General features: G+C 33.9%; 1 protein-coding gene across 1 annotated transcript in view; it reads right to left on the reverse strand.

The window, feature by feature from the left end:
* LOC105334958 (polycystin family receptor for egg jelly) overlaps nt 1-22,248 on the reverse strand; it is a 43,160-nt gene extending 20,912 nt beyond the window's left edge. Inside the window, exons 1-11 of the mRNA XM_034457959.2 lie at nt 22,112-22,248; nt 21,517-21,683; nt 9,021-9,125; nt 8,627-8,753; nt 7,537-7,865; nt 4,895-7,392; nt 4,541-4,704; nt 3,838-3,988; nt 3,509-3,678; nt 1,048-1,218; nt 8-196 (exon numbers count right to left, since the gene is read on the reverse strand). Coding sequence (XP_034313850.2) covers nt 8-196; nt 1,048-1,218; nt 3,509-3,678; nt 3,838-3,988; nt 4,541-4,704; nt 4,895-7,392; nt 7,537-7,865; nt 8,627-8,753; nt 9,021-9,125; nt 21,517-21,683; nt 22,112-22,181 — 4,141 coding nt within the window. The 5' untranslated portion in view covers nt 22,182-22,248. The remainder of the gene's footprint in view (nt 1-7; nt 197-1,047; nt 1,219-3,508; nt 3,679-3,837; nt 3,989-4,540; nt 4,705-4,894; nt 7,393-7,536; nt 7,866-8,626; nt 8,754-9,020; nt 9,126-21,516; nt 21,684-22,111) is intronic.
* Between the last annotated feature and the right edge of the window lie 422 nt (nt 22,249-22,670).

Raw genomic sequence — 22,670 nt, forward strand, 5'->3', positions numbered from 1 at the left:
TACTCACTTCCTCTGAAAATCGGAACTGCACTTTGATAGTATTTAGTCGACCCGTCCGTTTCGGGGATATACGCAACGTATTCGTAAACAAGTGGTTCATTAAGTGTCGGGTCACGTGTGTCACTTCGCTCTGCATAGATACCTTCGTCACGCCAATCCAGACAAATGACTGAGAAAGAGCTGGTCGAAGCGTTACCTATCCAAGTGAGTAAAATTCTGTTCTTATATATGATTTTTTTTACAGCTGTTATAGTAAACTTTCATTTTCAGTTTGCAACCAATGTGCCATGAAAGTAATGATTGTATATCTCTTTGATATGAGCAATTCAGGAAAGAAATTTCAAAAAATACAATTTCTGAATAATTATCTTTAAACGAATTATTCTTCAACAATATTACAAGTGTAAATATATATAATTATACAGGGTGTCCCATAATTTTGATTCCATCTTTTGATTAGATTTATTTAACCAAAATATCAATGCAATTTCAATTTATACGAATTTTAAATGGTATTAGATATTTTGGGACACCCTGTCTATATCCAAGTGGCGCTGGAATACCCAACTAATATATCTATATCTTACCAGATATAATTATGCTATATTCAAGTGACGTTGGAATAGCCAACTTATATATCTATATCTTACCATATATAATTATACTATATCCAAGTGGCGCTGGAATAGCCAACTTATATATCTATATCTTACCATATATAATTATACTATATCCAAGTGGCGCTGGAATAGCCAACTTATATATCTATATCTTACCATATATAATTATACTATATCCAAGTGGCGCTGGAATAGCCAACTTATATATCTATATCTTACCATATAATTATACTATATCCAAGTGGCGCTGGAATAGCCAACTTATATATCTATATCTTACCATATAATTATACTATATCCAAGTGGCGCTGGAATAGCCAACTTATATATCGATATCTTACCAAAGGCCATGACACTCGTGGTACTATGTGTTACGTAGTATTTATTTTGACTTGAGTAAAAGTGAATTTTACATGTGGGCAGATACCCGATTTTGGATCCGTTACACACGTCCCGTTATAGGGTGGGTAGTTCACTAGTATGCCCCACACAGCAAGTGTTGGGTCCTTCTCATTGGACGTCATATTTACACTTAAAGTGTACCTCTCTCCTGGCGTTAGTTGATTTGCCTTCAGAGTGATGAACGCCTCGCTAATGGCTAAACATTAAACAAAACATTCAAAATAAAGCAAAAATTACAAAATAGTTATAGTAAGATAATTATACAACAAATTGTGCTTTGTTAGGGATTAATAACACAAAAACTTCGACCTGATGAAAATGCAGAAAAGTACGGTTGTTAAAGAAACTGTTACGTGATTATTTGAACCATAAAATTATCTTTGCCATTACATGTAACTTTCACTTATCATAATGGAGAGACATGCTCATGGATTGGCAAGATAAATATGACCTGCATTCCTTGATACCATTAATTAAATTCCAAGATTGTTATCATAATCCATCTCACTCATCTTTGTTTCATGTTACTTTTTAATTATATAGAAACTGAGACTTTAAAATAATCGCAGCCATTAACCTCATTTGTATGAATCATTTACGTCACTCGCCTCATTATTAATTTATGTAATTCCGGTTGAAAAATAATAGAATTATCAATTGCCAATCAAGAAAATAAATCTGTTTTGGCAGAAAATAGACTTGAGGGGACCTAGAAACGATTTGAGTTAAAAATTAATATTTCATTTTTTATATCTTAAATACTTTACTAGTGTAATTCGAATGATTGACCGAAATTTAAATGTTAGAGTGCAAGTTATAAGAGACACGGAGATCATGTAAACAAAGTCGAGTCTTATATTTGTTTACATGTAGAATTAAGTAAGGAAGTACCATTTCTTTGACAAAATGACTCGTGACAAATAAGATAAACTGATTCAACGTGTTCATAAATGGTATACCAACAGAAAAAAGCAACATTTGATTGAAACTCTCAGCAATAAATCACATATGTAATTAATATCAAAGACTCGAGCTTTGTTTACAAAACCAAGAAATTCAACTCCTGTATCTTGATTGTAACTCAATATTTACTTTCAAATTTTGATGAGGCATTAAAAATATATCCATATTTACAATTCTGTACAGAAAAATTAGAAAAATGAAATTTGAAATTTTGAGCTCAAATGGTGTCCAAGTCCCTTTTTAACAATAACTTTCCGTAAGAAATAGAGGGAACCATACTCAGAGATGTAAATATATTAGAGTAACCATTTCAATATGAATTAACTGATAATTTGAATGATTATTGCATTCAAAAACTTGTCTGATTACAGAATTGTGTATCAATGAATAGGCGACTTGAAACGTAAATAATCAAAGTAAGTCAATGAGTCGACATCAGATCATGGTCTGTAGCCAGAAAACTATAAAAATGGAATACATTCATTAATTATATTTTATATATGGTAAAAAAGGAGGTTAACTGCTTATAGCCACAATATAACAAAACTGTGTCTTTGATGTAGGTTGATGTTTTTAAAAAAAAAGCGAATTATAATGATAAATGATTGCAACTGAATTGACAAATCCGTTTTATAATGAAATCTCGGAAATCTTAAAGGTTTCAGGAGGCAAACACCGCTTTTTATTATGTCTACACAGGGCGCTTTCGTTAATTGGTAAACACTAATTATTGATGTTCAATTCTCGGCAGTTGCAATTGAATACATTTTTCCCAAGTTTTTATTGATTAAAGTCATCCATTTGATATTTTGGAATGAAAAAAAAAATTCTTAGCAGGAGCCAGAAAACAATTCACACTAGATTTGCATTTACTCGTGCCGGTATCCGGTACCCAGTTCAACACATTCATACTCAGTCCAGAAAATCCGCCCTATTCACTGTAGGGTGTATTTTAACCTTTGCTTTTACCTATTTATGTAATGAAAAAATATCATATTCTCTGGGTATTGTTAATGTCATGATCTTTCATTGTTAGCTCTCCGACTAAATATTAATACACTCGACAAAGTATCATTGATCGTGAACTGGGCAATATTTTCTATCTTTGCAGTCTGTGTATTTGATATTATCAACGTAAAATTAATGCAGTTGTGGCACATCATTTTTTAAAATGCTAATAAAGGCTATTATTCATATTCTGCATCTCGTATTGAGCAAAATTTAAACAACACAATGGTATAGATTTGCAAAAACAGATTATTTTTCCTTACTTTGCCGTCTAAAAGAAGAGGCGAAAGCATTGTCAAATTGCTTTTTGATACACTAACTCTTATTTTGTATTACTAACTCAGAATCATTGATGTACATGTGTTCCATATTTTCAATGACAGTGCTAAATATTCCAGCCTTATGTTATTTTTTTTTGGGGGGGGGGGTGTCATTACAATACCCTTGTGTAAAAAATACTATGATACAGATTCAATAGGAGTTTTTTTCTAGAAAGAAAGAAAAAGAGTTCTTACGAGTTTCAGTCATGTTAATCAAAGACGGAATATCTTCGTAAGTTCCGTTAATAAAATGTTGCAATTTCCATTCATATTCTAAAACAGCGTTTGGTGTACAATCGTAGCAAATGGCAGTAATGCTCAACATTGACGTCACAGCGTACTTTTCCAAACAATTCATAGAACATCTGCAATGTAAGTATAAAAAAATAAATACAATGTTTTTAATTCTAAGATGAAATTGTGTAAATACTGGTTTGTTCCTTACCAACAAGTTTTTCCAGACAATTACTAGTAAATGATCTCAGGTGTATATACAGTAAAATCAAATTTTGTTCGCCACTTACACGATGTTGACATCGTGGGGGATCGAGGAGACCACCTGTAGAAGCTGAGTGTAGTAAGACACTAGCTCGTCCTTGGCTACAGCCACCACGATGACGAAACCCACGTTTGGCTCCGATAGAGGTAAGGTTATGACTCCATTTGTAGGGAAAGCTTCATAATAATATATCGTATAGTTGTAATAAAATTCATGATCAAGTATATTGAATGATATATGTGATTCTTTAAGTAAACGATCTTTATCATTGAAGTTTGACCATCATATTTACTGTCATTATAATCATTTGACAAAAGCTAGACAGTAAAGTACAATAAAAATGGTTTATATTTCTGATTGCCTTGTCAAAATGCAAAAGGTTTCATATACACTACAATAGTCGAAACTTAAAATGGCAATTTACTCTTCGATTAATTTTATCAAAGTTAATCTTTTATTACATATTGTTCATAAAATGTCAATGAACAACAGCTAATGAAAATAATGGATAGTGGGGAAAAAACTCAAACTGTTAATCGTCTGTAACGAATGTGGGATTACAAAAGGTTCTTGTATAACTTGCGGCATAGATCTAGAGCAGTCTCGATATTTATACTATAGCTGTAGAAAACTTGAGTACAAGTTCTCAGATCTCGTGGGTATACGCATTGTGGTGCACCCATAACCTAGAAAATATGGGTTAAGTTATGTTAATTATAGATTCGTACCCGAGTCTGTACTGTTAGTGGTGTTACCAGATGTCAGATTGCCACCGACACGAAATAAATTCCTGCAATCATTCGCGAGACTTGGTCCGTACGATATATAATAATCAAGTCCTCCATTTCTGTTATATAGTTCATCTAGCTCTATGATATCTGATGTCAACTCTCTGTGTTAAAAAAAATAATGACAAAAGTTTTGAGTTTTCATGATGCAATTAATGTTTAGCTCAATCTATCAATCATGTGTTAAGTTCTCCCATTTATCATTTCTAGTGACACAGATACATGTAGTTACTGAAAATCAACTGTGTAACTCAATACGTTTAAATAATGTGTACAAATTTTAATTTTACTTACTTGTTGCAATACCAAGTGAATGTCAATTCTTCGTTAAAACCATATCCCAACTGAGCATCGTACGATTCCGTTTTTGCGTCCAAATCTATTTCTCCGGAAGTGAAAGAAACAATGTACTTTGACCCACGAACAATGTGGGCATACGGTTTCGGCTTTTCAAATTTTATAAACGTGTATTCTTGCATCCATGTCCCATCCAAGGTCACGTTCAAACTGACCTTGTACAAGCCTGCTGGAATTGATCCTTTTGCAAATCGCACAGAACCTGTGGGTCTAAAAACGGGGGTGTAATTGTAAACATCTTCATCCATCCCTGTTACATTATAATACGTCCAATCGTAATCTGGACCCCTTTCTGGGCAATACACAAGCATGCGACTGGCTAGATCAACGTCTTTTGAGGTCAAAACAATCATGGGTGTTGTTCGATTGGAATACTGGCGATCGAAAATACCATTAATGGAAAAACATTCGTTCTTTACTAGAATTATGGAATTATTTGTATAGGTGTGGGCAAAGTTTTTACAGAGCAACTGGAAAAAGTGAAACCCTAGAGTGAGGTACTGGTAGTTATATACGATTGGATCACCATCAGTAAGGTTTTTTAATCTCGCGTGGATTGCTTTGTCGATTCGATCTCCTGAAATGAATTCACACCTGATGTCGAGAACAGGGTCGGCGCCGTCCGGGACGCCAAATATAAACACTGCATTTCCTGGCGGAAGTTCAAGTTCAGACGGAACAGTCATATTTATTCCCACAAAAACATAGTCAACTCCAACATGAAACGGCAAATATAGTAATTCTGTAACTGTTCCATTATAAGCAATGACTTTGGGCAAGTATTGACCTCGAAGATTATATATTGCAGTTTCAGAAACTGGGATTCCCGCAGATGCAGTACGAGTTCTCGGCGGCTCTATACTCAAATCCATTTCGTATGTTGCAGTTCCAAGCAAGTCTTTTGCCGTAAAGGTGAACACATCCTTTCCTGGACTGCCTTCGTACTTATCTGATGAAAAGTTTGCAACGCCCATCTTGATTTCGAACGGAATTTCTTCTTTCTCGGAACCATAAGTAACTTTAAGGATGCCATTAAATATTCCTCTGTCTTGAAATTCGTGCGTATAATTGAATGTAGGGTTTTCTAATGCTACCGGAGGACTACCGTCGCCGAAGTCCCACTCAAATTTCACTCGAGGGGGCACATAATTCATTTGATACAACTGTGCACTGAATGTCACTGCAACCGGTACACTGCCTATTTCCCCAAAAGGCAGTAACTCTGTTGCATTGCCTCTTAATGTCATGTTCATAGGGACTTCGGGCGGATGATTTACTATGAAATCTGCTATATCGAAATCTCTGATTGTAACGTTAGCAAAACCTGTCCATGAGCTAACTAAATTGCTACATTCAAATAAAACTTTTTTACTTTTAGCAGAATTTTTAACATCATATTGATAACTTTTGGTCAATGGTGACCCATAAACAAACGTTGTCGGTTGATTGTCAAAACTTTTATCTTCAAAATCGAATTTACACGTAACATTGGTTGGGGAAGGCCGGTCTTCCATCATTGTAATATTGAAAATACCAAAACCGTCATCTATCGGGAAATCCCCACCGGTTGGATTCAATTTCATGGTCGGTATCGGGTGTTGAGCAGTAATGTCAAATGTCTGAACAACAGCATAAAATGGATTCCATGCAGCCATGATAACAGTATATCTACCCGGAACAGGGTAGTCAAATACCCAGGGAGTAACGCTAAAATTACTGTAGTAGATCAGGTCAGTTGTTGTAGCCATATCCCCATTCCCATACTCAATAGTGTATCTAAATCCCGCGTTTGGAGGGTTCAGAAAATTAAAAGTCGAACCTATTCCGATTGTTGAAAGGGACGATGAATTCAAAGTCATATTGAGTTGGTCCCAGGCATAAAATGAAAAATTAAAGAGTTGATATCCCACGGCGTTTCTTACTTTTGCAACAAGGGTGTAGTTTCCCTGGATTAGGTATTGACAAGTTAACGAGCTCCCATCCACAGATGTAATATTTTGAAACAACGGATTTAGCCTAGTAGTGTCGTTTTGGCCGTTACCATACAAAACCTCAAGGTACAGTTCGCCCATCGATATTACCTCTGTAATCGTCAAATTATTGGTAAGAGTGACAACAAACGGCTCCTGGGTTGAATACAGGCCCGGTGTGGTCTCAACAACAAAGCTGACAGGCCGTCGAATGCCCATCACATTTATAGTTTTGTGCGTTGATGTGACGCCGTTTCTTACGAACACTGTAATGTTGTACGAGCGCATTTCTGTGAACGTGAACGTTTTGACCACGTTTCTGACGGCTCCTTGATATGCGTCAATGCAGGTTGTTATATTTTGATCAACCATCCACTCAATTTCCACATTGGATCCAGTTGTCATGGTGACAAAGAAATCAGCAGGGTCAACCAGTGGAATGTATGTTCCGTAGGCAGTTTGGAGCTAAGAGTTAATGATTAAAGAAATACTATTTTAAAAATGCAAGAGAGTCAAATAAAAGCTATTTTCAACAAAAAGAACTACTTAGAGAGAATTATTCGTATTTAAAGAAATGTGTTTTTCCTATCAACTCTAAGAAGAAATTACATTTAATCCCGTTATCGCTTCTTCGTGATAAACAATCAAATCTTTGTTCCTGCCGGATCCTTTACACGGTTGAACTTCCGTCCTGAGTAAATACGTTCCAAGGGCCGGTAACTTGGATGAATCCAGAGTCACCGATGCTACGGTATTGGACGTCAGGACGGATACCACAGTGTCGTTGTTGTCTAGATAGGCCAGTACAGACAGGTCTGAACCGGAACTCTGAACAGCGAACGATATAGACTTTATCGAGTTTAAGGAGAGTCTGACAAAGTTATCGTTCAGTGACGTAGGTTCCAGGTATGTGACACTTCCGGTTGTGATACTTGAATCTGTGTATATAAGGATAAATTATGAAAAAAAATTACTGTATAAAGTTATGAATGTTGAAGCTTTTAAACTTATTCACAAGATTAGTTTCTTCCATTGCTTTTTAAAATGTGATATTATGAGAAAATTGGCATATAGAGGCATGGTCAAAAAATTAACGATCAGATCTATGTAAAATTTTAAGATCTGATTTGTTTAGCTGTAAACTATTATTTGGTAAAGAAAAATTATATAACTCTACCTTTAAAATTTGGTATTTTCCTATATTTAGCTCTCCTTCTAAAGGAGATCAATACAGTCTAAAAATGGCCGCGACCATCGATCCCTCCTAAATACCCCAACAGTATATATATTGCCTCCTATTCTAACATGCATAAGCTATTTTTAATTCGATTTTTCCATCAACAACAAAAAATTATTCCAAGCTTAAACCTTAAAAATTAATTATAGATTCTATATGTTGCTTTTTCTACAAAGGACTTATTATAAAATGCGTTTTCTTTATCAGATATAAATGGAAAAATCCGAAAATATACTATATCTGGGGGGGGGGGGGGTTTCTTTCGCATATTGCCATATTTTATTTTAAAGGGAGAAAAAATTGTAACTTTTTTGGCGTCAGTCATTTTGCGTAAAATAAAAAGCTTCTTATAGCAAAAAATAAGAGATATAATTTGTGTGCATTTCATTTTTTGCGCTGTTAAAGTGCTCGCAAGAAAATTAGATCATCGCGAAAACTACCGGTAAGCTAAAAGATGTATACCTGTTGCACAGTCACATCCCATTAGAGTAACCTGTAAGCTACAGTCTCCAGAGCACGCCGTGGGAACAATCCGGAAGTAAGAACCATAAAGAGGCTGTGTAAACGTCAGGGTAGCGGAAGGTATTGCCTGTTTATAGATGAAAATGATTATGAAGTAAAAGAACTTTAAATTATTGACACGGTGCATTTTTGTACACATACACACACTGACCGTAAGACCATAACCTGTGATTATACTATTAGATATTTATATTCACGAGTTTTAACCGATTCATGCTTAAACACTCATCGTGGAAATTTCACATTGTTATTGAAATCATTTCAAAAGTTGAATTTTGATTCAAGTCTCCTCTCAATTCATGGTCTTAGGGTCTTGATTTTCACTGTTTTGTACCAGACTCTCCCAAATGACGCCATCAAAACTGGTCATTACGTCACAAGCCGTGGTTGTGCCTTCGAGGTTTAACGACACGAATTTGTGCGGTTGAGAAAAGGTTGCCTGAAAGGAATAGAAAAAGATTTTACATAGTAAGGTTATTTTTATTGTATTCAGAATTTTGTTCATCAATATTGAAACTGAGGCTTGTTATTATAAAGCGAAAGAACACTTTCCAAAAAAGTTCATTGATATTACAATAGATTAAAATTGAAATTTTCCTGGCCGCCAGAAAGCGGTCGTTTATATGGTATGAAAGGAAAAAGTGACTACACGCGTTTCTGTGAAGCTACATGAATTGTTAACATCTAGTTCAGCCAACCACTTTGTCAAGGCAACGAAGCTTTGCTTAAAGGAAGCGTGGGGTTGAACGAGTTCAATTATGAAAACCAATTATAATCAAAGTACAGAAGTACTGATGGAAGATGTTATAGTGGATTATTATTTGGTTTGTATTATATTGTTTATTTGCTAAAATCCATATGAATTATACGCAGTTGTAACATATGTACATACATGTAATTATAAACATATCCATACACTCTATCTAAGCAAAAGCTCACGTCACTAGTAGTAATAATGTTATGCAATATTCTACAAAGAAAAATATTATTCATAAATGCACATTCATAGGAGGAGATACCCTATTAATCAATAAATCAAAAAGTTATGTAAATGATAATAATAATGGTAATACATTAATTGGATATACGAATAGTCTGACATTCCCGTTTTTTACCAGCCTCACGCAGATACATTGCGAGATGGCACAATTGTTTGCGATTATGAATGGCGAGGAGTTGAACTAACTTAAACATTGAAGGACAAGTCCAGTGATATTTTTTAAATACAATACGCGTAGACATTTATAAAAAGGACAGATAAGTATAAAATGGAATTCATCCTCGACTTCACCTAAATTACAATATTTGCAGATGCGCATCGATATGACAGTTCCATTATAACGGCCTTGCTCTACCAAAAGCATCTGCGATGACAGTCGATATTTTGTTAAAAAGGACAACAAGGTTTTCCGGAATATTTTTACGCAAATAAAATTGTAAGGAAAAAGTGTCCAGCAGATACTTGTACAATAAACATTTAGAGGATGACTCGAAAAATGCATCTTCCTGTATAAAAACATCAGACAACCTCTGCTTTACAATTTTTAAGAAAACATTAATGTTAGCCACACTCTGTGAAAGCCATACTTCATGCATACCCAGTGATACTAATAATTCTCTGACATTAAAACACCATGTATTTGGTATCAATTGTGAAACCAATTCTTCATAAATATTGCGTAATGTACAATTTTCTGTTTTAATCAATTTCAACCAATACTTAATGATGCGCAATTTACGAATAATACTCATGGGTAGACGACCTAACTCTGTATAAACCATGAAGTTTGACGTACATTTTTTAGCTTTCAAAATTCTTTTACAAAAGTTTGTGTGAACGCGTTCTATTTCATCACCAGAATGAAAACCCCATATTTCGGAGCCATAGTTAAGAACGCTAGATACATATGTATCAAAAATGCTTAGTTTAGTCTCAATATTTAAATAAGTTTCATTACACACCTTCTGAATACCAAACATACATTTTCTACCCTGCATTGCAATTGTTTTCTGTGTAACATAAAAATTCCCATTAAAATTAATGTTGATTCCTAAATAATTGAAACAATTAACAATCTCAACATGCTTTTGGTCATAAGTCCAAACATTATTTTTACACATTTTGCCCGCATGTCGAAAAACAACTATTTTTATTTTATCAGTGTTCACACCAATATTCCAATCATTACTAAATTGATACAGTTGAATCAACATACTCTGTAGACTCTCTCGTGAATTAGCTATTAACACAGTGTCATCAGCATACATTAAAAGAAAAAGCGAAAGGTCTCTTAAATCAACAGGTTCATAGCAACTTCGTATAAAATCCATTTCAAAATCATTAATATATAGTGAAAAAAGAAAAGGCGACAATGCCTCTCCTTGCATAAGTCTAGTTGTAGACGAAAAATAATTTGACAGTTCAGACTTATACACATGTATTTAACACATGATTTTAACTCGTAATAAACATGCTTAATAATACTTAACAACTTTCCCGTGATTCCATTTGTGGCAAGTTTGTATAATAGCTTGTTTCTATTCACACTATCAAACGCTTTTCTATAATCAACAAAACAACAATATAATTTCTTTTTCTTTTTCAAATACAAAGATACTAAACTCGTACGTGCAAAAATGGCATCTGTGGTACTTTACCCTGGCTTAAACCCAAACTGCGCATCACTTATGATACCATTGTCGTCAGACCAACGAAGTAATCTATTGTTCAACACAGTGATAAATATTTTTGCTAGATTACTAACCAGAGTTATTCCCCTGTAGTTGTTTACATCATTGGTGTTACCTTTTTTAAAAAGTGGAATTATTACACCCACGGACCAGCTCCTTGGGAAAGAACCTGCATCAAAAATTTTATTAAAAAGTCTAACTAAAACTGGCAGAAAAACTCTTTAAATTTAACAAAGTATTCATTGAACAGATGATCTGTTCCAGCAGCTTTACCACATTTTAATTTTTTTAATACAGAAAGTAATTCCTCTTCGTCTATAGCTTTATCTAATTCACTAAAAACAACCTCAGTGCTCGCCTGCACAGAAAATTGACTTTCAATGTATACAGTATTTTCATCTACGTTACAAACACTCTTAAAATGTTGATAAAAAGCATCTAAATCTAAAGTACTATTGTTTTTCTTTTCTTGAAAATTTTGTAAAACTGATGATTTAGATTGTGTTTTCTTAAATTGTTAAGTCTATTACCTTCGTGTCTGACAAACCTCGTTCTAGTTCTAAGTACATGCTTTTTGTAGACACGTTTGTTTTCACATAAAGTGATACGATTTTGAACAGACCTTTCCCAATTAAAAATACGTAAGGAGCTTTTATATACTTTGCGGAGCTCTTTACACTTGTCATCGAAACATATCTTATTACTACTAGAAGACATTTTGTTAATAGACGAACCACATGGAAAGTTAGATACATTACAAATAAGCATAAAAACACTGTTTAATATACTAGTGAAATTATTCACAACCTGATCTATACTAAAGGTCCCACAGTCCATTTTCTCTAAAAGACTGTAAAAATCAGACACTTTACTGTGTAAAATACATCTCATGGACTCAAAAGCTTCCTCATTCCATCTTAATACACTGCCAGCCGTTACATTACAGCAGAAAAATGTTTTCATTGTTATATCATTGATAGCTTTTAACATTATGAATACACAATTCAACTAGAGCGTGGTCTGACCATTCATTAAAATCTTTCACAGTAACACTCGATTGCATCAAAATTGTCTTTACTAACTAAAACATAATATATGACACTCTAACCTAAATGATTAAAAAATTAATAATTTGCCCCGAGTATCCCCAGAAACCCTGCCATTACATATTCTAAGACCAGAGGCTCGACATAGTTCGAGTAATCTACGACCAAAATTATTGACATGTTTGTCTTCCGATTTACGTGAACAAGTATAAATCCTTATCACATGACAAAAATGCTATTTATGATATTTAACAAATCGTTAGACAAAATATCAAATTCAACATAATCTTTTGATTCACCAACACGACTATTAAAATCTCCAGCTATTATAATAACACCCATATCAATGTACTTCGCAATATAGCATAACAGAGTGTCAAAAAGGTCAATATCATAATTAATATAGAATACACTGTTTTCGTGTGCAATGTAGACGAAACAGATATAAACGTCATTTTTATAAATACCTGACAATTTTACCCAAAACGTCACCAACATTTTTTTTTTTTTTTTTTTTTTTTTTTTTTTTTTTATTGATATTAATTTCATTTGCACATACAATATATCATACAATATATATATACATGTAAGTATATTTAGCACAATTGAAAAGTCTGTTGACAAGATCAATTTCAACAAATTTAAGGGAGAGAAAATGAGGGACAGTAGGAAGTGGAGAGTGGGGGGAGAGAGTGGGGGAATTATGAGGATACATGTATCATGTCAGAAATATTTTATTAATAATTAGGCGTAATCAAAATATTTACTACCGAGTTGTTGTATTCAGACAAGGTATATATAAATCGTGCCTTATGTAAATATGTCAATGGTCAGGATCTACATGTACATGAGAAAAAGCCAGTCAGTCCATTGGTTTAAGAAATTATTATATTTGCCTTGTTTTGTTGCAGTGTATTTAAGTGTAGTTATATGGGTTTTGAGATCAATCAGAAGTTCTTGGATTGATAAGTTTTCCTGTAGACATCTTTTCCTGTATATGTAAGATTTGATTATAAGAAAAATTATACCCAAATAAATTGAATTAGGGGTTCCTAATATAAATGATTTTTCCTCTAATGTAATATGTAAACCTTTTCCGTCACATATTGATATAAAGTGGCTTAAAAGATTTTGGACATGTAAACAGTCCCAAAACAGATGCACGATAGTTTCTTCATTACTTTGACATAAAGAACACAACTTTGTGTCAGTTTTACCTATTTTAAATAAAAATGAGTTTGTTGTCAAAATATACTGATTTATTCGAAATTGCAACCATTGCAATTTAGAATCCTTGGTGTATAAAAAGGGAAATGTGAAGATATTTTCCCACTGCAGGTCTAAAATTTCAAAAAACTTTCCCCATTTTACTTTTCCAAGAGGAGTAATGTTTTCTGTAGTAAGAATATTGTAGATATGTTTTGTTCCTTTTTTGTTGTTACAAAATGTTTTAATATTATGAGGAAGAAACGGTCTAAGGCTATTTGTTCCAATTTGAATTTTTGAGCTTGAGAGACTTGCTTTAATTGAATTTCTAAGTGATGCATAATTCAGAAAATTTGTTTTTATCTTAATTTTTTTTTGTAAATCTTGTAAAGAATAAAAATTTCCATTTTCATCAAGCAAATCTGCTATGTATACTATGTTCTTATCAAACCAGTTTGTATAGAAAACTGTTTTATTTTCAATTTTGATTTTCGGGTTGTTCCAAATGGGCTGAGTAATAAATTCATCCCATGATTGAACTTCTAATTTTTCTTGAATTATTTGAAAGACAGTAAATGTATCTTTCCAGAAAGGATTTTTTATTTCCTTTTTAACAACATTAATATAGTCTGATCCAGTTTTTAATATTTTTTCTATAGATACAGTTTTGCCAAGCAGCACTTTCCATTTTGTTTCTTGGGAATAAAGAATTCTTTTTATCCATGATGATTTTAATCCCAGATTGTAATTGTTAATATCAAGCATTTTTAAACCTCCATTAATATAGTCTTGCACTACTTGCTTTCTTTTAAGTTTATCTACTTTGGAATGCCATAAAAAATTAAAAAGAGTTTCATTCAGATTTTTCATGAAAGTATTTGATGGGGAGGGTAGAGAAATGAAGAGGTGATTTAATTGTGCAATAAGCAATGATTTTATAAGAGTTATTCTGCCAAGTGGAGTAAGTCGTCGTTTACTCCATTGATTGATGATATGCTTGATTTTTACTAATTTCTTGTCATAATTAAGTTTTGGTATATTTGTTAAGTCCACATCAAAATATATACCTAAAAGTTTAAAGGTGCTTGTCCATTGAAAGTTCATTTCCTCACATATCATATTAGAAGAGTATTTTTTACTACCAATCCAGACAAGTTGAGTTTTTGATATATTTATTTTGAGACCAGAAATTTGATAAAAGTTATTCAACTCTCTAATTGCTTCTCTGAGAGACCTCTCACTGCCATCTAATATAATAAGGGTATCGTCTGCATATTGTGATAACAAAAATTCTGAATTATCTATGTTAATACCATTTATACCTTTATTATTTTTTAATTTAATAGCTAGTACTTCAGCACATAGTAAAAAGATATATGATGAAATTGGATCACCCTGACGACAACCACGCTCTAATTTAAAAAAGTTGGATAAGTAACCTGCTTGTGATACAGAGGAGGAGGTGTTTTGTTGAAAAACTGATATCCATTTTCTGAGCGATGGACCAAAGTTAAAGAATTGAAGCGTTTTATCAATAAATTTCCATGAGACAGAGTCAAATGCCTTTTCAAAATCAATCATTAACAGTAATCCAGGAATGTCATTATTCTCAGTATATTGCATTAAATCATAAACAAGACGAGTATTTTCACCTATATATCTTCCTGGAACAAAGCCATTTTGATCGGTACTGATAATTGAACTGATTATTGTTTTCATTCTTTGAGCAATGCAGCCTGACCCTATTTTATAAACTACATTTAATAAAGAGATTGGCCTCCAATTTTTCATGTAAAATTTACTTTTTCCATCTTTTGGTATGCAGGTGATTATACCCTGCTTTTGTGTAACAGATAACTCCCCTAGATTGTATCCGTGATTTATTGATCTAATAACAAAGTCTCCTAAGTGTTTCCAAAAGACTTTAAAGAACTCTGTAGTGAAACCGTCACTTCCAGGACTCTTATTATTCGACATTTTTTTCAATACATGAGAGGCTTCATTATAAGTTATTTCACCTTCAAGGGTATTTCTTTGAGTATCGCTTAATTTAAAAATTTCAGAGTCTGATTCTAGAATCTCATTTAAATCATAGTCTTGAAATTCACCCTTGTTTTGATATAGATTTCTATAATAATTTTCTATCTCTAACAGGATTTCCTTTTGTCCATTGATTTCTTCGGAACAATCTTCTTTTATTAATTTTGGGACAATTTTATTTACAAAATTTCTATTCTCAAGATTAAGAAAGTAACTTGTTGGTTTCTCTCCTTCACAGGTCCATTTAGCTCTTGATCTTACTAGACTTCCCATAAGTTTGTGATTTCTGATATTTTCTAATTCTTTCTTTTTAAAATTAATTGTTTGAATGTTTTCTTCATACTTTTCCTCCAACTGTTTTATTTGGTTTATTAAAAATTTCTCCTTTTCGTTATTTTTCTTTTTGGCATAGCTAGAATATGATATACATTTGCCCCTGATTTCCATTAATAGTGTTTCAAGAAAGAGCTGGTCATTGACAGTGAATTGAATTTCATCATTTGGAATTTTGTCAATAGATGCATTGTTATATACGGGTACTGCATAATTTTGTTTTATTTCTTGTATTTTTTTATTAACAACATCTAGGAATTCCTTATCATATAAAAGTGCATTATTGAACTTCCATAAACCTTTTCCATGTGTAAATTCATTGAATTTTAGACTAAGGAGTACTGGTGAATGATCTGACTTATAACTTGCTATGATTTCACTTTCTTGTGACATACACAGTAGGGTGTTTGATATTAAAAAGAAATCTAGTCTTGCTTGTTTAAGAGGGGTTGGTTTACGCCATGTGTACCTTTTCTTATCAGGGTGAGTTTCTCTAAAAATATCAATAAGATTGAATTGATTTATTTTTTCTATTACTTTATCTCTTGCTTTAGGATTGTTAAGATGAAGATAATTGTAATAATCCAAATCGGGATCCATAATAAGATTAAAATCGCCAACAACTATTATGTCTTTATTTCCTATTTCACTTACAATTTCAAAGAGTTCTTCATAAAAAAGGGGCGTGTCCTCATTTGGACCATACACTGTGATCAAACTTAAACGATGGCTTTGAATGCTGAGGTCTAGTACCACAAAATTTCCAGAATCATTTGTAAAATTCTTATGTACTTTATATTCAAAATTGTTATTGAAAAAAATTGCTACTCCTCTGGACTTTGAGGTAAAAGAATTAAAATAAACTTCATTGCCCCATTCGTTTTGAATACTATCTTCCATATCACAAGTGAAATGAGTGTCTTGTAAACATAAAATATTGCATTGGGTTTGTCGATAATATTGAAAGACATCTTTTCTTTTCTTAAATTCGTGCAGACCCTGACAGTTAGCAGATATAATTTTTACCGAAGACATGTTACAGAAAAAGTTTGCTTACCTTGTACGATTCGCTGGAAATACAACAACACGGTCAAAAAATGCTCTTGTCCAATAATTATACTAGTCTGAGGTTGATACATGATTGAGAAAGGAAACATACAGAAGGGGGAAAGAAAAGGAGTGCTCGATTGCTGGGTTTAAAGTTAAAGGCACGTGCTGATGTACGGTGAATTTGGTTGAGGGGTTGAATGTTTACATTGGATATGCCGACACGTTACTAAAATTAGAGTAAACAATGGTAGACATAAATATTTCCGGAATTAAATTATAGGCATAATCAGAATGAAAAGTCGGCATTTGAATTAATTAATGGGATCTTTTCATGTGTTTGAAAATACATATACAGGTTTTTTTTTTTCAAAATACGTAATTATAAAGACAAGTAATTCGGACATTGTCCTTAATAGTTTATAGTGTGAATGAGGAAAATTCAGTTATTTTCCGGCGTCACTTGGATCATCTAGTTTGTTAACAAGGTCACAAACCAAGTTTTCCATGATGGAAAAACGGGCTGGGCCAATGTGCGAGCGCCCCATCCATCGCGTCAAAACAATTGCAACGTCGTTGATCCGATTGTCTTGGAGGTACCTTAGCATTCTCCGTCCTGCCCCATGCTCCCGATCGTCGTGGTAATTTTCGATAGTTTTTCCACTTTGGTCGCGAAACCTGTATACGAGGATTCTGCTGTCGCAACTTGCAGCGTAAGGGTCTATTGATGTTTTTTTGTAGATATTCAGGGCCTCGTCCGAGGACTGAATATTAGCACCAACCGCCATAAATTCAGACCCGTCTTTCTGCACCGGTTCCGTGGAGACAACCACAACGTCGTCCAAGGACTGATATTCCTCAGAGGAAATTTGCAAGGCATCCGCACTGGAAATAAGGGGTACCTCTTCCTCGTATTTCGTACCGTTTGGCATTGTTATCTCGTTTCTTTGAACTTTAACGTTAATGTTCTGCTTGCGAAATGAATCCGCTTTATCAAAAAGTTTATTTCTAGCGGAGGTAAGGGGTGCGGGCTGTTGGGGAGTGATGAAGAAGGGTAAACGCTGTTTTGCAATTTTTTTTAGCCTCTGCGCGTTGAGAATCTCATCCTTTTTATTGCGATCCTTCAACTTAGCGGTTATTGTGACCGGTTTGTCATTGAACTGTGGGCGGACCCCGTTCCTGTGGATGCGGACAAACTCAACATCGACACCCAGTGATTGCTTTATATCATTGGGTATCGCTGTGGCCAAGTCCTCTTGTTGGGTATAAGGATAGTTGTGAATCAATATATTGTCTTTCATCGATCTCGAGCGAAGATCAGTTATGTCATCATCGATGTGTGACAGTTTTCTGTCCATTCTAATCACAACCGACCGCAGGAGATCAAGTTCACGCTTAAGTTGAGCATTTTCGGAGCGCAAGGTTGTAATTTCGGTATAATTACACTCGGCCTGGTCCGATATGGTTTTTAGTTTGTCACATAACGGACCCTGGTCACGCTCTGCTGAATGTTCGGTTTGCTTGGCTTTGGGTGAACTGTTGTCAGAATTTTTTTTGGATATTCCTTTGTTTCGTGTTTCCATGTTTCAAACAAACCCAAGTTGAAATTCCTCTTTTTTCCAGTATATATCAATACAGAACACTATTTGACACACAGTAAACCAAAATAGAATCCCACTTTGTATCAAAGACACTCCAATAAAACCAAAATCACCAGGACCAAAAAATTTACGTGCTCATGGCCTCGGGTGTCACGTGACTTTTTTCGTCACCAACATAATTACAAACTGAAAAGTGGGCTAATACTTCGTCTCTAACCAGAATTACCATTCCACCCCTTTTGCCAATGGTACGTGGGTACATAAAAATAAAGGACGCGTAACCCTGAGTAAGATGACAAAGATCTAAAGTATATTCACTGTTTATCCAACACCCTGATAAGAATACAATGTCATACGAGGAAAGAAGTTTACAAAAGTCACGGTCACCCAACTTCTTTTCCAGTCCTCTGTTCACGTTCCATGACACGACTCGAAGCGGTGGTCTGTCCCCCGCGTCCCCCTAGCTCTGGGCGGTTAACTTGTCGTAGCCTTCCATTGGTTGATCTTCAGGCGTACCCTTGTCCATATGGCCGATCGGTGGCGCAGGCACCACGTGAGTTCCAGAATATGTTGGTTCCTCTATGGGCTCAGCCTCGGGGTCGTACCGCTGACCGTTGACGTACAACTTATCTCGAACCATCTTCACATTGTCGCCACAGCTCCTATGATACCGCATCGTGGGGTATAGCTCCCTCCGACGTCTCTCAATAGAGGTGGGATACTGTCACGGATACCGTAACCTATGCGACCTGCTCCTAACAGCGACTAAGTCTTTTTGGTAGAGAAATCGGGCCACAATCGGTCAATCTTGGCCGCAAACGTATCTGTAGAACCGATGAACGTTTCCGAATTGAATATGCTCGTTGATTTAAAATCATCAGTATGTAATTTCAAATGACAGGTGTTTTCTTGGCTGTATTAGAATTTAGCACATTTTTTTTTCTAAAGCAGGTATGAATTTTTGGGGTTTTCCGACTAGAATTCCGATAAAATCCCATAGGAATCATGCTGTGTAATATTTGGAGATACAATTAATTTCATCAAACTATCTCAGTAATCAAAATAATTCTTGATATTTAAGAATCCGCGCTTGTCTTGTTCAACCGCTTGAACGAGACTATAGTGAACTCTGGCGTAAGTATTATTCCTACGCCAGAGTTCAATATTGTTTGGTATTGCATTGCATACGACTACAAAATTATCTGAATTGTTCGTACCATTTGTACCATTTACAATCTAACTACTTTCAAGGTATTTTAAAAAATAATTTTCCTTGAAAAACAATGGTTCTGAATACATTACATCGAATTTATCGATTATTTTCAAGTACTAAGTCTTGTCAGCGGTTATGATTTGAGCTGGTCCATACACTGTGTCACTTCCGGTTTGCAAGAGTAACTGCACAGGAGGAGAGTTTATTAAAATAGTCCCCCCAAAATAGCAATCAAAAATGCATTATAGTATAATAGATGGTATTGTGTTTCTTTTAAAAAAAAATAGACCACAAAAGCTATAGATTTAAACATCAAATTTTTACTTCGTCTTCCGTGCGTTTTTTTAGGATTCCGTTTGGGATATTACCACCGATACCGTGTGATTTCCCGTTACGTAATCAGCCATCTGACTCTAACTTCAGTAATTGTCGCGTGGTCAATGTTTATCTAACAATTTCCGGTAAAGCATACAATTTGTCTCATGATAGTGTGGTGTTGGATATCAGAGTTCTATAGCTATAAAATGTGAACGAATATTTGAATGATGATTAAATGATGAATCAATTCATAATTTTTAACTTCTTGTAACCCTTTCTAAATTTGTTGTTGTTTCACTGACTTAAATCTTCCGTATTATTTGATTTGAACGATCCTTTTTAAAGATACTTTACCGACACCTTTCTTATATTACCAAGAACGACATCTCGTATGCCTTTACAGTCTCATATAAGGCAAGTTGTCATTAATAAAATGAGCAACTTAACTGTCAGTTGATACATATACAAATACTAAAGAATACATACATGTAGAATTCAATGTCGCTTCGAAATAGCTGTTTGGTTTTTAATGATTTCTTTTCTGTTCTAAGAACAATATAATTATGCATGCAACTGCTTATCTAGAAGGTCATTTGTAGCATGCAACTGCTATCTTGAAGATCATTTGTAAATTAATTTTATAAAATTGGTAGTAATTTGTGATATATATATAAAAAAGAACTAAATATGAAAAAAATGAAATAAGTATTCAAAGTGTTTAAAAACAAATTAATGGAAAAACATGTCTAGAAAGTTCAATTATGTTCATCTTTTTAAGAATTGTCGATTATTCCTTAGCGCTGATACTTGTTTCTGCGATCAGTTTGAAATGATGCATCGGGGAAAATTTGAACAAAGCAGAACAAAACTTAAAACTATTACAAGTTTTATTTCAATTTGCTTTCAATCGCGAGCAAGCATCTTTTTTGTCGAAAAATATTTTCCAATCGCGTGCATGTAAGATATTAGATGTCTATTGTTATCGACAATGATTACAATGAACAAAATGAAAGAACAATAATACTGCGGCAGTTTATTACGCAATATTATGAATATACTATTATCTCCGCCATTGAAATAATAATTCTTCGCAGAGATGTTCTCATGTTTCAATTCAAAGCGGCTATATAGTTTAAATATTTATGTTACTGAGCAAAATATAGTAGCAAAACGATTAAAAACAAAGAGCTATGAGCATTCAGGGTCAACACGAATATATTAATTAGATATTTCCTGATATGCATAAAGAAAAAATATATTAATTAGATATTTCCTGATATGCATAAAGAAAAAAAAAAACAAATGTAGATTCGGCAAAACCAAATCAAACTTTACCTGAACAAATGTATCTGTGTCATTTCCACCTGGGACCCAGAAGCCTGATTTGCTGGGTTTGATGTTAGAGGCGCTGCTAATTTCCGAAGAGGCGGTGAAGGCAGAATCTGCCAGTGTGTCTAGAAGGTTCGAACTGCATCCGAGTGTTGGGGCCGTGAGGAAAGAAACTAAAAGAGCAAGCATTGATTAGATTTATTTGTTATAAAACGTCAAACAAACTGAACTATTAAATGCCATGAAAGATTAATTGCTGCGTAATGAAAAAAATTGGATTGAGTTACTTCATGCAATTTCATATAATTACGAAATATAGCAATACCAATACAATTATATGAAATGGAACAGTAAAACTATTAAATAATATTCTTTCGAAAATTTAAAAAATCAACTTTAAAGCTTAATTACAATTACATAGTTTTCAGATATTTGATAAAAACAAAAATAATCTTACTCCTTCAGGATTTAATTGAATAAAGTGCACGAAAAATTAACACAAAAAACCCTAAAATTTTGCTATGAAAGTCATTGAAATTTTAATAACAGCCATTAAACTTTGCGATTCCTACTATTTTGAAATACAAATCAAATAACTTACATAAACACAGAAATATATTTCCGAAAACCGCATAATTCATTTTTCCAAAACACTTGACAAAGCCAACCATCAACACTCAAATGAAACCAAAATGTGTGTGCGTCACTTGAAAAAGCCCGGAACCTGTTTGATCAATAGTATACTTTAGTTTAAAACGTACGCTAAGGGACACCAAACACAGTACAAACGCTTTTGTTTACTGAATTGAAGATTTGAAAAAGAAAATCGAAATGTTTCCATCACGATTAAATATTGATGCTTTCAATTTTGGAACACTGATTGATGAAATACCGGGTAGTGCTTGAAACGAGACTTCTCAACTGGTTTATTGGATGTAAAATTTACAAACATCTTTCTTAAATTAACCGTCATAAATTCTACAGTTTCACACGCTGTTGTGATATCAGATGCATATATTGATGTTTAGACGCATCAATAATTCGGACCTTAGAGATGGCAAATATTGTGACTTTTTTACGCTTAATCAGCCCTTCTGCAGGTTTTGCCACGCACGCACACACACACGCACGCAAGCGCAAAATTTTATTTTTATTTAACA

Source organism: Magallana gigas, chromosome 7 (genome assembly GCF_963853765.1).
Source record: "Magallana gigas chromosome 7, xbMagGiga1.1, whole genome shotgun sequence".
NCBI classification, from domain to species: Eukaryota; Metazoa; Mollusca; class Bivalvia; order Ostreida; family Ostreidae; genus Magallana; species Magallana gigas.